Raw genomic sequence first — 17,190 nt, forward strand, 5'->3', positions numbered from 1 at the left:
GTTAAAAATATTCCAGCTATATAATCATCCAATGCTCATGATGGTGACTAGGAGCCAATACTTTCCATTTCAAAAGGGTAAAATACAATGCCATCATTAAAAGTTAACACAAAATAAAAGTAATAATGGAAGTATCTTAATCCACACTCATGTTTTGTCTCCATATATTCCCTCTTTTTCAGTAATTTGCTTCTTTCAGTTTCAATTTTTCCTACTCTCAATAGAGCCAAATAAATAGCACAAGACTATCATTTCTGTAGACCTCCATTCCAACCACAATGGTGCTAACTAGAACCTCCATAATTTCCAACACAAAGAAGTTCTTCAAAAGAAAATTGAAAAGCTTCAAGATATTCATCTCCGGTGGATACCAAAGGCTTCCTAAAACCTATCATTTCAACCCCTTTTCTTGCGGCTGCAACTCTTCCAACACTAACAATGACATTAATCCTCTGTTCTACTCCGATTTCGACATGCAAAACAAAGACAACGACAAAGCAAATGAAGCCAAAAGAGAAGATGATCAAAGGAAGGAAATGATCCCATCCAACATTAACAATAGACCGAAAAAAGGATTGTCTTGTTCCCGAAGTGTGAGGGAAAGAAGAGCTTGTATGGTTGGTAACAAGTTGATTAGAGAATTGGAAATTGTGGAAAAGAGAAGTAGTGTGGAACATCGATTGGACGTTGAAGAAGTTTTACATTACTACTCTCGTCTTACTTGCCCAACTTATCGAGATATAGTTGATCAATTCTTGATCAATTTGTATGAAGACATCTCCGACGAACAAAACCCTAGCTCCGGCTAATCACTCCATTCATAAACTATTAGATGAAGGATGGATTAATTAATTTAGTTCATTTATTAGAATTAAAGGAATCATGATATATATCAACCTCTCTATGTTGCTTTTACCAACTTTTTATTGATGTAGTTTGGTGGTTCACAGCCGGCATGTTTGAATTATCATTTTCAAATAATCATATGAAGAAGATGCGTAGTTGTTTGCAAGCTACAATTTTGAATTTATTCAAATCCAATTATATATATATATATATATATATATATATATATATTTTATCTTAATTTGTTAATTATTTAGATTTCACATTTTGATTTCTGGTTAATTAATTTATGTCAATTTATTTCATAACTTATTAACCAACTATTTTCATTGGATTTTTTTTACCATAATTTCTATATTTAAAATGTGAATGAAATAAATGTTTTATTATTTCAAAAAATTATTTAAATTCATATGATTATATAGAATCCATTACAAAAATTATTAAATAAAATATCAATGTTTTCAAATTCAAATCACTTACCTATTATAACTTCTTAAAAAAAATATATATATATATATTACATGACTTATAAATAATTTTGTAAGAGCTCATCAAAAAAATTATTATGTAAATATATTGATTGTGAGGATAAGAATTAATCAAACAACCAAAGTGTCATTCCTTGTATAACGGATCTACATTTTATCTAATTACTAACTAACAGTAGTCTCTTATCTTCTTCAAAAGCCAGAAGACAGTTCTTCACAAACAATTCTAACAGTAAGAAGACATGGAAGTGGCTGAAATTGAAAACCAGGCACCCAAAATCTCGTCCCCTTCGAAAAAAAGTTTCAATAAGTATGCTGTTTCTTGTGCCATTCTAGCTTCCACCAATTCATTGCTCGTGGGTTATGGTAAGTTATAAGTTCCATTAATGTTGGTTCATTTAAACACATAATCTGGTTTTAAATGAATTCTTTTATATATTGATCAGATATGGGGGTGATGAGTGGAGCAGTGTTGTATATTCAAGACGATCTGAAAATCTCACAGTCTCAAATTCAGGTCGTGGTGGGTTCATTAAACATCTGTTCTTTATTTGGATCCTTAGCTTCCGGAAAAACCTCAGATTTTATAGGCCGGCGATTCACCATAGTCCTCGCCGCCGGTACATTCTTGATGGGTGCACTTCTAATGGGTATGGCTAATTCATTCGCTCTTCTCTTGGCCGGAAGAATCATAGCCGGAATCGGCGTCGGCTACTCCCTCATGATCGCTCCTGTCTACTCGGCCGAGATCTCACCGGCGATGACACGTGGTTTCCTCACATCTCTTCCGGAGGCATTTATCACGATCGGCATATTACTCGGTTACATAGTTAATTACGCTTTATCGGGTTTGCCGGAAAATTTTAATTGGAGGCTAATGGTGGGTATCGCCGGCATACCCGCCATTTGCATTTCTGCCGGAGTTATGATAATGCCGGAATCTCCCAGGTGGCTGGTGATGAAAGGAAGAATGGCGGAGGCCAAACGGATTCTAGTGAAAACGTCGGAGAATGAAGAGGAAGCGAATGAAAGACTCCGGGAGATCATTAAGGCGGCGGATGATGCTTTGCCGACGACTAACGCCGGCGATGGCAGTTCGGAGAGGAATTTTAGCGGTGAAGGTGTTTGGAAAGAGCTCTTTTTACACCCGACGAAGAAAGTCCGACGGATGCTCGTCGCTGCGATCGGTATCAATTTCTTTATGCAAGCGTCGGGAAACGACGCCGTCGTTTACTATACGCCGGAAGTTTTCAAGTCGGCGGGAATCGTTAATCGGAAAGAGTTAGTTGGAGTTACCATAATAATGGGCCTAGCAAAGGCTTTTTTTGTACTGGTATCAGCTTTATTCCTAGACCGGTTCGGTCGAAGGCCTCTTTTGTTATTGGGAACATTGGGTATGGCCATTTCCCTTGCTTGTCTGGGCTTGGGTTCAAAATTTTTGGAACATAAGGATGATAAGCCTCTTTGGGCTATAGTTTTATGCGTGATTGCAGTATGTGCAGTGGAGTCGTTTTTCTCAATTGGGCTTGGGCCTATTACATGGGTTTATTCCTCGGAGATATTCCCTTTGCGGTTGCGAGCTCAAGGTTCGAGTCTCGCGATTTCGGTTAACCGATTAGTAAGTGGGATTATTTCTATGACGTTTTTGACCATTTCTAGTAAGATTACGTTTGGGGGTATGTTCTTTTTACTCGCGGGTATAATGGTAATTGCGACGGTTTTCTTTTACTATGTGTTGCCCGAAACTAAAGGGAAGACGTTGGAAGAGATCGAGGCTCTTTTCGACGATAAAGAAAACTAGGAGACATTTTATTTTGGAAGTTACTCTTGACATAATTATTATTTTTTTTGGTAAGATTATGTCTGTAACTTAAAAAATATATATATAGGATATGAATTGAATGATTATATTATGTTTTCTTATTCTGTAATTCATGTTTCTTTAATATTGTTTAGTGTTTTATTTATCTACATATTTTAAAAGATTTTTTTTTTATTAAAACAAAAATACATATGCAACCCAATTAGTAGTGGAACTAGCCTAGCCGCAAGCTTATTGGATAAGGTAGCCCAATTATTGAATACTAAGGTCAAATTAAATATATATTTTTTTTTGTATTTTTTTTGGAATTCACTAATTAAAAAAAATAAAAATGAACAATGTTATTTATTTTTTGAATAATACAAATTTGTTATATTTATTTAATAAAACTTAGAGTGAAAATAAAATAAAATTTATTTGGTTAGATTAAGTCACCTATTGATTGAACTCAAATCTCAATTGCCACCAACTCGAACTCTCTTACAATAAAACTCCACCTCAATTATATTTTCAAATTGAATATTTGAATTTTCAATTATTGATGAGCAAATAAGTTAAGGTTATGGACATAACATATGACAAAATCTCACATGCATGAGAAAAGTGGTTATTTTTTGAAAACTATATTGATGTGAAGACAAGTGAAGTGACAAAGGAGTTTGAAAAATTCAGAGCCAAATATATATATTATATTGAAACGGAAAGTTTTACAAAATGTTCAAAACTTGAAACAATATATATCAAACTTTTGTAGAAATTTGAGGTAATTTTACAGTGTAACACTACATTTATATAAGTTTAAGTTAAAAATTCCTAAATAACCCACATCAAAGGACCTCTCAAAGTTAGTTTAATCATATTTGAAACTCTTATTTATTAAACATTAAGGGTAAATAAAGAAAATGAAAAAAATTATATGAGTTGGTGAAGAAAACATAGTCAATAATGGCAGTTATAGTTTCTGTTTGTCGTTAAAGCTAAAAAACAGCATGGAAATCTCAATTCCCAACTCAAATCTTTAGTGAGTGTTCTTGAAATTTCTGTGAAATTTTGAAAATTTATTTATTTCTAATATGTTTAATTAATTGTTTGGTAGCTCTTGGAAGCTTCTCCTTGCAAGATGCTCACGCATAACTAATTATTTTAAGTATTAGCTAGTCTAGGAATTCGAAGAATATTATATAATTTTTTTTTGAAACAACAAAAATGTTATATATATATTAGTACCAATAATTAATAGAAGAAGAACATAGATTAAAGCCTCTTGTTATTATTAATTAAAAAAATAAGTTAATTTTTAATAACTAAAATAGAAAATTACATATAATAAATTAATTAATTGACAAATAATACAAAATAACATTTACAAAATCAAAACAACTTTATAAAATTCAAAGGAAAAGTTCAAACAATCTTTAAATTTATTGAGGGTGACTTCCGATACGAATTTGTTTGAGTTTTATAACGTTGAATGAAAAAGTAGAGTAAGTCGAACAAACTAATCCAGCGGTATCGGAAGAATGTATACCTAATATTTTGAGCGATAATTAAAATTGTTTTTGCTTATGCGTTGATCCACACCGAAAAATGTTATATCAGAATAATTGATTATGTACATAAATATGATTGAAGTAATGAAAAATTCATTAAAATCAATGGAAGATATCGGGTCTAAGGGTTTCCATTAAAGATCATCTTCAGTAATTTTTTATTAAATTAAACCAAATCGAAACAACTCTAAATCTAACAACTTCATCTGCTTTGTTTTTTTAAGAAGATGATGGAAAAAGACTCGATAAATAAACATCAAGACAATTGACGGATATTAAAATACCACCAAAAACTAAATAATTTGGTCCGACAAATCTAATCTCGCTAAACAAAATACAACATAAACTAAAATCTAAGTGGTGAAAAAAAATAACACTTTCCAATTCTAAAAAAAGACAATAAGGAAAAAGAAAGAAAAAAATATATACTATTTTTAGAGATATTTTTAAAAGATAAAATAATTTGCACAACTTAAAATATCCATTCTCTATTTTTTTTTACATATTTATTTGGCCCATTTAATTTGGTGTTAACTTGTATATTTATTGCATCTTAATAATACACTTTAAATTTGTGTAAAGTTCATAATTGTCTATCTTAGAGCTTTGATTGATGTTGTTTATTTGAATTTAAACTAATTTTATTAATGTCTAACAATACGTGGATATTTATTAAAATTATTAACTAAATATTGAAATTTATTTCATTTATAATATTTAATATTAAAAAATCTATTCAAACACCTACAGTTACCATTTTTTTTATTGTCTCTAGCGTCATATAGTCTTTATTTTTCTATATGTATTGTATTTGATGAATTTTAATTTTTATAATTGTCATTATTTGTTTAGTTGGGTTTAAAAACTCATTCTTAATATTTCATTGACCTTTAAAAAAATTATATTTGATTCAAATATCCCAAATAAAACACTTTTTTATCCAGCAATAATTTTTTAAAAAAAAAACTAAATTATTTAAAAATCAACCTTATGAAACAAGCTTACATATTAGAAAGGTCTTTTATAAATGAATATAAAAATGTATGAGACAAGGCAAAAGGTTTAATAATTAAGAGCCTGTCTTTTAGCAAGCAAACAAGTTCGAAGAGTTCATCAAGGTATGTACAAAATTTTTACTATATTATTTTATTTATCGATATGTAGGTAGATATTGTATTAATTTAATCAATTAAATATATAATATATTGACCAATAATAAATTTACTTTTTTTAATATGACTTTGATTTAGATTATCATATTAATTCAAATATAAGGAGGATAGGTTTGAAATTGATTTATAAATATATTATATTATTATATTTTTAATTTAAAAGGTTAACACAATCACATTTCACTTTAAATGGTTACAATGAGATTTGAACTCATAACAAATTAACAATCATTTATTTTATACACTTAATCAAAAATATATTTTGATTTGAATTTATATTTAATAATGTCTTAAAGTGGATTTTTTTTTAAGAATTGTGTTAATTTATTATAAAGAACAAAATTCTAATTTAAAAAAGTATATATAATATGAATTTTAAAATGTGGGTATTATATATATATATATATATATGGTTGACAATTTAAAATAGTTATTTGAAAAAAAACAAACATGGATCAGATGACAGTTTGGCGGTTTGGCCTTGTCCTTCATTTATTGGTCTCACTTTTCCACATATCTCTCTGATTGAGACAGAAGAAGAAATATATATTATATGCAAATAATAATATTTAATATTTGAAAAATAATAAATTAATAATTATACTAACAGCTATTCAAAATATGGGAACTTCGGACAAATCATTAGAAGTTGTATAAGATTCTGTGAAAAAAATGTTGTCACGAGCATCAATTTGTACATTCAATTAAACATGTATTGATATCTGCAATTCCAGAAACAAGGTATCATATATGTACAATTATAAACATTTTAATATTTTTAATTTTTTTTAAAGTGTATAGTATGGGTTTAAATTTAGGGTTAAAACTCTGAAGAGAATTGGTTAATAAAGTACTATATATTATCCTATCAAAGTAGTTCATGATAAGAGTCGGTTTAAGAGACCAAAATGTCACGGGTTCGATTTTATCATGAAAGCATTTTGAGTTTAAGATTGTTTAAATGTTAATAACTCACATTTATTCAAATAAAAATTAACTATCATTTATTAATTTTTAATGCTAGAATATTAAAAAAAATACAAAATATATAATTAAATATGCGTTCCATAAATGTAATAACATTTACCGATGAGTATTAGTTGCAAAATCAGAAATCTTTACAAAAAAAAAAAAAAAAAAAAACTTAAATAATTTGAACTAAGTAACCATTTATTCAAATAAGCCCTAGAATGGGTTAATCGTTGTTCATATTATATAAGAATATCAGAGTCTCCCGTTAAGCCACTGAAAATTCTCCTTCTTCTCTCTCTAAAAAAATATTGAATTTACAGAAAGATTTCCTTCACGATGGAGAACCAAAATCAAAGCAAGTTGAAACTGAAAATCTCTCGTATGTTCCGTTCTTCATTCGGTTATTGTAAATCAGTTTCCGATGTCATCGAACGCCCTCCGCCGCCCTCCGCCGCCGACCAACCCCATCGTCACTACCAGCTAATCGAACTCTTCTCACCAAAGATCGAACCTTCTCGTCATACTCGCCGAGATAAATGGTCGAAGTTCGTAGAATCAGTTGACCAAAACTGTTCCCTAGCCAAAGATCGAATCTTTCAAAACAAAAAAGTTCAATATCACTCTCCCATCGCCATCGCCCCTCCCGTCACACCCATTTCTCCGATCAAATCATTTTCGACTAAACAGAAGAATCGAAAACAGAAGAAACATAGAAAGAAAAGAGCGACTTACAGCATGGACAAATATTACGAGTTTTTCAGCAGCAGCAGTGAAGAAGATGAAGAAGACGACAGAACAACGGCGACCCTTTTCTCTTCACGGTCACTTTCGTCTGATTCGTCGGTTTCATTCCGGGGAGGTGTTGAGAGAAGTCGGATGAGAAGGGAAGGAAAGGCGGTTGGTATGAACATGATGATGAATATGATGATGCCGGCGATAGAGATGAAGAAAGATGATATTAAAGTGAAGGATAGTTTGATGGTTGTGAAGAAATCAAAGGATCCATATAGCGATTTCAGGAACTCGATGGTGGAGATGATTGTTGAGAAGCAGATTTTCGCGGCAAAGGATTTGGAGAATCTTTTGCAGACTTTTCTGTCTTTGAATTCGAGTAATCATCATAGGGTTATTGTTGAGGTGTATACTGAGATTTGGGAGACACTGTTTTCTAACTGGTCTTAGATTAATGGCTAGGGTTCTTGTTCATGTTAATGTTCATGTTTGTGGTTTGGTTTGGTTTTCATAGATTAGTTTGATAGTACCAAGTTAGTAGTACTGTTATTAACTGTATGGCATTAATGGTTGGTCTCTCTCGAGTTGCTTCAAATCTTATCATCATTGATAAATCATAAATTGTACTAAGTCCTATGGTTTCAGCTAGCAAGAAACAACAGACCATTTCAATTAATCTATCATATTTTCGTTACTTATTTTTTGAAAAGATAATTTATGTATAATGAAAAATTATAAAAAAATGATACTTTTTAAAATGTTTCAAAAAGTTTATTTGAAAAAACCTTTGAAATTATCTCTATTTGTTTCTATCAGACATATTTTAAAAAAATAACTATTAATTAGAAAGAATTTATAAAACAACTTGTTAGAAAAAAGGAGCTGAGTGATGATGTTGATAGTTGTTTGGATGGAAGCTTTTTGTAGATTCAGGAGAGAGAATTCATGAAGACGACAAAATTAAGCTACTATATTTTTGAAAGTGGACTGATGACTTCTCAAGAACCTGCATGGCATGTTTAAACTATATTAATTTGAAAAAAACAAAATATAATTTATCTTTTTCTTTATCTAATTTTATTATAAAAAATGAAAGAATTTGTATCATGAACTTGAACTCCATGATACAAGATTGTAATTAATATGTATGTATTTTAATTTTTTTTCTATTAAGTACAAGATTTTGTAATCAATACTTTAATTTAAGACATTTTAAAAATAGAAATTTCTAACTCTGGTTAATTTTGATTTCTTAACCACCTATCCTTATCCAAAGGCAGATTTATTACACCCACCAAAGGAAGGTGAAGTGAACTCTAATTTTTTATTTCTTTTAATCTAATTAACTATTTATAACTCCTCTAATTATCATAAAGAAACCTAATATAGTTAGATAGCCGGCCTAGCTAGCTATATATGAAGAAGAAATGAAGAGTAGTTAAAGATTTAGCCCCTAATTCACTAGTTTTATCCACAATCTTTTCATCATTTTTCTCGAAGTCTTTAATAATTTTTTTTCGAGTCCACTATAACTCTAATTTCTATATTAGTGTACTCTTCAAATTAGTTTGATATTGTTTTTTTTTACACAAACAATATTTTCTCAATTTTTTCACTTCATCTATCTCAATCACTCTTTTTATCCATAAAAATACCAAAATACTTTTAATATATTTTTTCTATCTTATCTATTTAAATAATAAAATCGTCATTAAAATTTTAAACTAATAAAGATTTTATTTATTATAGGTTAACTAGCATGGTATTTATTTGTAATAAAAATGTTTGGAAAGAAACTAGAGAGTGGGGAGGGGTGGATGGGCAGTTTGAATTAATGATGAGAGTGTGATTGGTAGTAGAAATATTCGAATGTAGATAGATAGATATATAGCCCGGCCATAGCTAGCTAGCTAGCTATGAAGAAGAAGAAGATGGAAGAAAGAGTAATTAAAGAATGTTTTGCACATGCATTCCTCTGCCTGCTTGGTCTGTCTGGTTTTGCAGAAGAGCAGATAAAGAAGGGTAAATAACATTAATATTAGCTGGATTTTCTCGATCCATCCGTAGTAATATTAGTTACTAGTCCATTTATTAATTGTCGCATTTTTTGGGATTTCGAGCTCACTTTCTCTCTCTCTCTCTTGAGAAGAGAAGAGAAGATAATAATGGCGTAGGAGGAGGAGGAAGAGGAGTACTGACATATGCTGCATTGCCTCATCCTTCCTTTGTTCCTTAAGAATTGCAGCAATGGGGAGCGTTTCTTTTCTTTCCTTTTTCCCTTAATTGTCTCTCTCCCTATACAATCCAACCGAGTACCATAAATTGACTATACATCACCTTATAACATATCCATCAATGGATCACGTGACCCACTATTATCATTTGGCTTTGTTTCATCAATTCAAATAACCTTACTTAGGTATATATACTATAGTGCTACTAGGGTTTGTTTTATCTTCATTCTTTTGCACCTTTTTTTATTGCTTTTTTGTTTATATCTTTTCATTCAACCTATAAGAAATTATAAAGGGAAGAATGCCAATTTTAAACACCAAGTTGTAAGAAGGTGTCAAATTTACTCATTAAGTATCAAAATTTTATTTATATATACTAACTTGTCAAAAAGTGTCAAATTTATTTAAAATAACAAAAAAGTTAAACGGAGTTAAAAGTTTTGCCACATTTAATATCCACCTATTTTTTATTTATTTTTAATTTACATTAATTATTTTAATATTTTTTTCATTCAAACAAAACATCTAAAATATTTTTCCTTGTCCATTTTTTCTCTCTCTATCCCCAACTCTTCATTTCTTTTAATTGTTCATCTTCTATCCACACCATTAATCATATTTGATGAAGAACCTTCTATCCACACCATTAATCATATCTGATGAAGAACCGCCGAAATATTTGGAATCAACTCCGTTTGAAATCCTAGATCAGGATTTCATTTTCCTGTTTTTCCGATAGTCGTCGCCGATCGATACACTACGGAGGGCCCCACCTTTTGTCCAGTACCTTCTACATATCTTGCAGAAATACCTCGGTTACGCGAAACTGTAGTTGTTGTAGTAACATATTGCATCTCGAACACTTCATCGGCTGTTCCGCCACCTTCACCGTCGTCACAGTTTTTTGGCCACCTGATTATTCTTCCATCACAATATTATTATTTGACGTCGACATAGCTAGTTCATTAATAGAGATTTCAGAAAAAATAGATTACTTATATTAGAGATGAAGAGGAACAGTGAGAAGAAAATGAAGAATTGGGTAAAGAGAGAGAAAAAATGGATATGGAAAAATTTAAATGTTTTGTTTAAATGAAAAAAGAATTAAAGTAATGTAAATTAAAAACAAATAAAAAATAGGTGGATATTAAATGTGGCAAAAATTTTAACTCCGTTAAATTTTTCTGTTAGTTTAAATAAATTTGACACTTTTGACAAGTTAGTATATATAAATAGAATTTTGATACTTAATAAGTAAATTTGACACCTTCTTACAACTTGGTGTGTAAAATTGACATTCTTTCCAAATTATAAATTAAATGAATTTTGTTTGAAAATCACATTTATATTTATTTAAAATTATTAATAAGAAAATCATTTTTTCATATGAATATTATTTTAAAATAAATATGATATTTTTCATTTTTTTGAAAATGTCAATATATATTTAAAAATGATAAAAAATCGTTTAAGCACAATAACAAAACATGAATGATTTAAAAATATTACTGAATAAGTTATCGAGCTCGTAAGTCCTCTAGAAGAATAATTAATTCTCCGACGGACTCTACTACATTTTCGGAACGAATCTCAGAAGTGTCATAATAATATCATTATGAATGATACACATTAGAGGACTACAATCATTAAAAGTTCGACGATTTCTCTCCATTCAGATAGTGCACAAAAATAATAATTGGGATAGTAACTCAAATATGAAAGTTTGTCATATCAGACGCATCAATCCAAACTTCTTAGCAACTATCCAAATACTCGGTTATCACCCAAGAAATCCCAATAATACTCTACAAAAGGCTCCATATACTAGTCATCTATCGACAATGCAAACATAAGTGAGTTATCGATTTAATCAATTCGTGACATATACGACTAACCATGATACAATCTTTTTTCATTCACATATATCATCCCTAAGAATACCACCGTGAATAACGCTTCATCCAAAGAACGAGATCTTGTTTGGAATCTTTGACATCCAAAGTTTCTCCCAACAAAAATTATATGAAATCGTCTTAGTGAACAATTTGTAACAATGCTCACATGAAAATTATCAATGTCTTGCCAACGCATAACGTCTTGTTTAGACGAGGACACTTGTTTGCATCCTACCAAAAGAAAACCCTATTATGTGATAACTCTCACTAATGTTTAATCTCCTTCTATATCTAATTCGACTAGCGAAACCACTAGATCGATGATCAAACATATCACTAACTGTGACAATTCTACATATAGAAATGGAAACAAGCTCATGATACGTCGTAGCTAGACTTTGACACTACACCAAATGTCTTCTTAAAAAATGATTGAAGAACCATCCCCACAATGAATCTAGATTGCTCACGAAAACTTTTCCACAAAATAAATTCCCCTCCAAATGTTAAATCTCGTTGGATAATTAGACATTATAGTGAACCAACTAGACCAATCATGACCATACTTTTATCTGATCATCGATGCCCAAAGACTATTCGATTCCGTTGCAAATCTATTACACAATTTTGATAGAAGAGTCTTATTAAAGAAAAATAAGATCACGAGTATTCAGACCTCACTGATCTTTAAAACATTTAACCTTATTTTAACTAGCTAGATGACAAAACAATGAGTTAAAAGATCTTCATAAAAATTTACACATTATTCTCTTCATTTTCACGGTCACACTCTTAAGAAGAATAAATAAATACATCATATATGTGGGCAAATATGACAATGCACTCTTAATGAAGATTAATCGACCATTTTTCGAGATTATTTTATTTTTCCATCTAGATAATTTATATTATACTTTAGTGATAATCGGGTCTCAAGAGAACTTAGATCGTAATTTAGCACCCAATGACATACCAAGATATGTTGACGGAAGACCACTAATTATAAACTTCAACACATATGCCAACCTCACTCTTCTTCTATTCGAAACAGAATTTGAGAAAAATATGTCTAACTTATTAAGATAAATTTGAAGACTAGAGAATGCACTGCATAACCATAAAATATCGCGAAGCAGTTTAAAATCCATGTAGGTAGTCTGAACCATACAAAGCGTTTCATCAACAAAAAAAATCAAATGTGATATGTCAAAATAATATCTTTTTAACTCACAACTCATTCCACGGATGAGTCTCGAGTTTTCTTCGAAAGCCATCATTTTTTAGATGACTTCTATAACAATAATGAACAAGAAAGGAGATACTGGATCACATTGTCTGATCCCTCGAGAGCTCTCAAAAAATCCATGAAAAGTTCCATTAACGATAACATAAAACTTAATTGTTGAGATACAAAATCTAATCCAACCAATCCATATCGCACCCATTCTCATTTTGTCTATTAAATCGAAAACTCCCAATTGACATGATCATAAACTTTTTGTATATTTAACTTGATAAACGCACATTTGTCACATCTTAAATTAGATGAGTCTATGCACACATTAACTATTGATACGACATCATAGATTTGACGTCCTTTGATTACGCCATCTAATTAACATATTGGACAAACATTTTGCGGCAATCTTATAGATAGACGAAATGAGACTAATATGCCTAAAGTTATTCACATCAATAGTCCATTGATCTTTACGAATGAGACATATCAAACTAGAGTTATAATTCTTGTAAAATGATAAAAAATAATTAATTGCTTCCATTATTCTAGTCTTAAGGAAATGTCATGCTTTCTTGAAAATGATCAAAGAAAACTCGTCGCATCCTAACGCTTTATCACTTCCACAACTCTTAATTGTCTCCTCAACCACCTCTAACTTAAAACGAGCCCCAATACATCTTTTTACGCTGTACTAATTGAATAAAAAATAATATAAAAAAAACCCTTAAGGTATGTTTGGATGGGTAAAATTATATTTGGAATTGGCATTGAAATTCTAATTCCAATTTAATAAGAAATATTGACATTGAATTACAATTCAATTCTTATGTTTTAGAAAACTATAGAATTGTAATTTAATCTCGGTTCTTATATTTGAAAAAAAAAATGAATATAATAAAAATAATTTTAATATATATTATTTATTTTATTAAAATATTGATTTGACATAACCAATTAGAATAGCTAAGTGTTAAATGATTTTTTAAGTTTAATTTTCTATTAAAAAAATACCGATTTAAAATGTTAAATTCATAGATTTAAAAAATAAAATATATTGGTTCGACATTTTAACTTTCTAAATTTAAAAACAAAATATTGGTTCAATATGTTAACTTACTTAAAAAAGAAAAGACATCGGTTCTATATTTTAACATCCTAAATTAAAAAAAAAAAAAATTATTAACTAAAATTTTTAATGTGTTTTAAATTATAAAATAATAAGTTGTTTTGATTGGAAAAAAATATAATTTAGAATTAAATTCTGACCTAAAAACAATGTAATTAAGAACTATAAAATTAGCTTAATTTCATTGATATTATAATTTTACTTCCAATTTTTAATATGAAATGGTCTATCAAAATTTAAGAATTAAAATTGGACCTTCCAATTTCATTTTTAATTTCAAATTTAATATCAATTTCAATTTCAAAGTTACCAAACATACCTAAATTTGACTATACTTTGTAATGTATACAAGTAGTGATTTCTGGTTTTTTCATTTTCTACTATCTAGATATAACTTTTTAAAATATATAAATATGTAAATAGTAAAGAGTAATTAATAATTAATAATTAATATTATAGAAAAGAAAACATACTATAAAAGATATCAATGAATAAAGTCTTAAAACTTTTAAGTGTGTATAAAAAAATAAATTTAAATAATATATATTAATAGATAACTCGCAGAGATACTTTAAGTATCAAAATATTTATTCAAAGCTAATAAAAAATTTAGGTTCTATTTTCGTTTTAAATCGAGGTGTACTACATTATTAAGATACTGCAAATTAGTAATTAATTCATTAAAAATTTAATATATATATATATATATATATATATATATATATATATATATATTTTTTTTAATTTTAGGAAGACCTCATATTCTTAGGCATTGTCATTGAGTTCAACTTAGCGATTTTAATTTTTAAATGAAGATTAATTTTGAATGTTTTCATCTCTCAAGTAATATTTTTTCAAATTATGATACAATCCTGAGCTAGTAATCAAACTAAATTTTAATTTCATTATCAATAAAAATATCAAATAAAAATAAATTTACTAGAGTAATTTAAGTGATAATAAAATTTACCTTATCGAACTTAAAGTTTCATGTTCATGCTTTTAATATATTTAAATTAATTGATTACAATGTTTTATATTTAATATTTAAATTAAGTGACAACGAGTCTTATATTATATTTTTTCAAGATTTTGTCTAAAAGTTTTTGTTTAATAAAAAGAATTAAGTTATTTAAATTTATATTTGGTTTAATTATTAAAGTGTCATTTTATATTTAAAATTAATATATAATAATTTTAAAAAATAATAGAAAATATATTAATATTTTAATTAATAAAATAAATGAGGCTATCAATAAGATAATGAATGATAATGTTTAATAATTTATGATTGATTTTTTTTTAAAACTCAATTGAATATAGATTTTTAAAAGAGTTCTTTTAAAAACATGTCTATTGTTAATTGAAAATTATTGGCTCAAGCCCACTTATTATTTACTTGGGCCTATTTATGGGCTATTCAAAATCCATTTCCTAAAATGAATTATAATCTAATTAACTTTATTATTATTTATTGTGAATTTACTCTTTATATAAAACATCAATTTACTGCAACATATTTATTTAATTTTTCTCTTGATTATCCAAATATAAAAAATGACAATTAATTAAATAATAATATTTTTATTTAATAAAAGATAAAGAATTTAGAGAAGGATGTAGCAAATACATTTGTATTATGTAGTTGTTTTGTTATGATTCCAGTAGGGCGCCGATAATCACGGCACAAGTGATGGGTTTTTGTGGTCATTAAAGTAAAACAAATATATAAATATATATATGGGACCATTTGACTCATTAGTTTTATTTATTTTTTAAATTTTAGAAATGATATTTTTACATTTTTTAACACAATTCAATAACTGAAAATGAATAATTAAAATATTTATAAATAAACATCAAAGAAAAAGTGTTAAATTGAATTATCAAAATATCATATTAAATTGGAGTGATAATAATAAGTTATTACTTTTCTTTAAAATAAAAAGAAATACTAATTAATTAATTATAATTTTTTAGAAAGTTTGTGAAGTAATATTTTAATATCTGAATTAGATAAAGAAAAATGATTGAAGAGAGAATTTGAAAGTGAGAATAGGTGAGGGAATGAATTTTTTCTATTTACTCAATCTTATTTTTTTTTTCAAGGCTACATCATTTCCTCTCATTCTCACACAAATTTCCGTTCATACCAAAAAAGTAATATGTACAATGACTCAATTAATAATTACTTAAAACTCCAAGATCACCTCTATGAATTTCAATAATATTGAATGGAGAAAATATGCCCATTATAAATATTGTCTCAATCATAAGGATTTCACTGGCCTAACTTTAAGTTAAAAATATTCCAGCTAAATAATCATCCAATGCTCATGATGGTGACTAGGAGCCAATACCTTCCATTTCAAAAGGGTAAAATACAATGCCATCATTAAAAGTTAACACAAAATAAAAGTAATAATGGAAGTATCTTAATCCACACTCATGTTTTGTCTCCATATATTCCCTCTTTTTCAGTAATTTGCTTCTTTCAGTTTCAATTTTTCCTACTCTCAATAGAGCCAAATAAATAGCACAAGACTATCATTTCTGTAGACCTCCATTCCAACCACAATGGTGCTAACTAGAACCTCCATAATTTCCAACACAAAGAAGTTCTTCAAAAGAAAATTGCAAAGCTTCAAGATCTTCATCTCCGGTGGATACCAAAGGCTTCCTAAAACCTATCATTTCAACCCCTTTTTTTGCGGCTGCAACTCATCCAACACCAACAATGTCATTAATCACGTGTTCTACTCCGATTTCAACATACAAAACAAAGACACTGACAAAGCAAATGAAACCGAAAGAGAAGATGATCAAAGGAAGGAAATAATCCCATCCAACATTAACAATCGACCGAAAAAAGGATTGTCTTGTTCCCGAAGTGTGAGGGAAAGAAGAGCTTGTATGGTTGGTAACAAGTTGATTAGAGAATTGGAAATTGTGGAAAAGAGAAGTAGTGTGGAACATCGATTGGACGTTGAAGAAGTTTTACATTACTACTCTCGTCTTACTTGCCCAGCTTATCGAGATATAGTTGATCAATTCTTGATCAATTTGTATGAAGACATCTCCGATGAACAAAACCCTAGCTCCGGCTAATC

The 17,190-nt window shown here is 28.8% G+C and overlaps 4 protein-coding genes across 4 annotated transcripts; all 4 read left to right on the forward strand.

Annotated features, from left to right (window-relative positions):
* The first annotated feature begins 222 nt into the window (after positions 1 to 222).
* Positions 223 to 937, forward strand: LOC124933071. The gene has a single exon (XM_047473798.1). The coding sequence runs from the start codon at positions 279 to 281 to the stop codon at positions 807 to 809; it is 531 nt and encodes a 176-aa protein (XP_047329754.1). The 5' UTR covers positions 223 to 278; the 3' UTR covers positions 810 to 937.
* Positions 938 to 1,528: 591 nt separating this feature from the next.
* Positions 1,529 to 3,138, forward strand: LOC124929839 (polyol transporter 5-like). The gene is made up of 2 exons (XM_047470225.1): positions 1,529 to 1,703; positions 1,784 to 3,138. Exons 1-2 carry the CDS (start codon positions 1,580 to 1,582, stop codon positions 3,136 to 3,138), a joined length of 1,479 nt encoding a protein of 492 aa, XP_047326181.1. The 5' UTR covers positions 1,529 to 1,579.
* A 4,050-nt stretch (positions 3,139 to 7,188) lies between these two features.
* Positions 7,189 to 8,057, forward strand: LOC124932943 (transcription repressor OFP8-like). The gene has a single exon (XM_047473657.1). It carries the CDS (start codon positions 7,190 to 7,192, stop codon positions 8,033 to 8,035), a length of 846 nt encoding a protein of 281 aa, XP_047329613.1. The 5' UTR covers position 7,189; the 3' UTR covers positions 8,036 to 8,057.
* Positions 8,058 to 16,601: 8,544 nt separating this feature from the next.
* On the forward strand, positions 16,602 to 17,190 carry LOC124932950. Its single transcript, XM_047473667.1, has one exon. It carries the CDS (start codon positions 16,658 to 16,660, stop codon positions 17,186 to 17,188), a length of 531 nt encoding a protein of 176 aa, XP_047329623.1. The 5' UTR covers positions 16,602 to 16,657; the 3' UTR covers positions 17,189 to 17,190.

This window comes from Impatiens glandulifera, chromosome 3 (genome assembly GCF_907164915.1).
Source record: "Impatiens glandulifera chromosome 3, dImpGla2.1, whole genome shotgun sequence".
In the NCBI taxonomy this organism is placed as follows: Eukaryota; Viridiplantae; Streptophyta; class Magnoliopsida; order Ericales; family Balsaminaceae; genus Impatiens; species Impatiens glandulifera.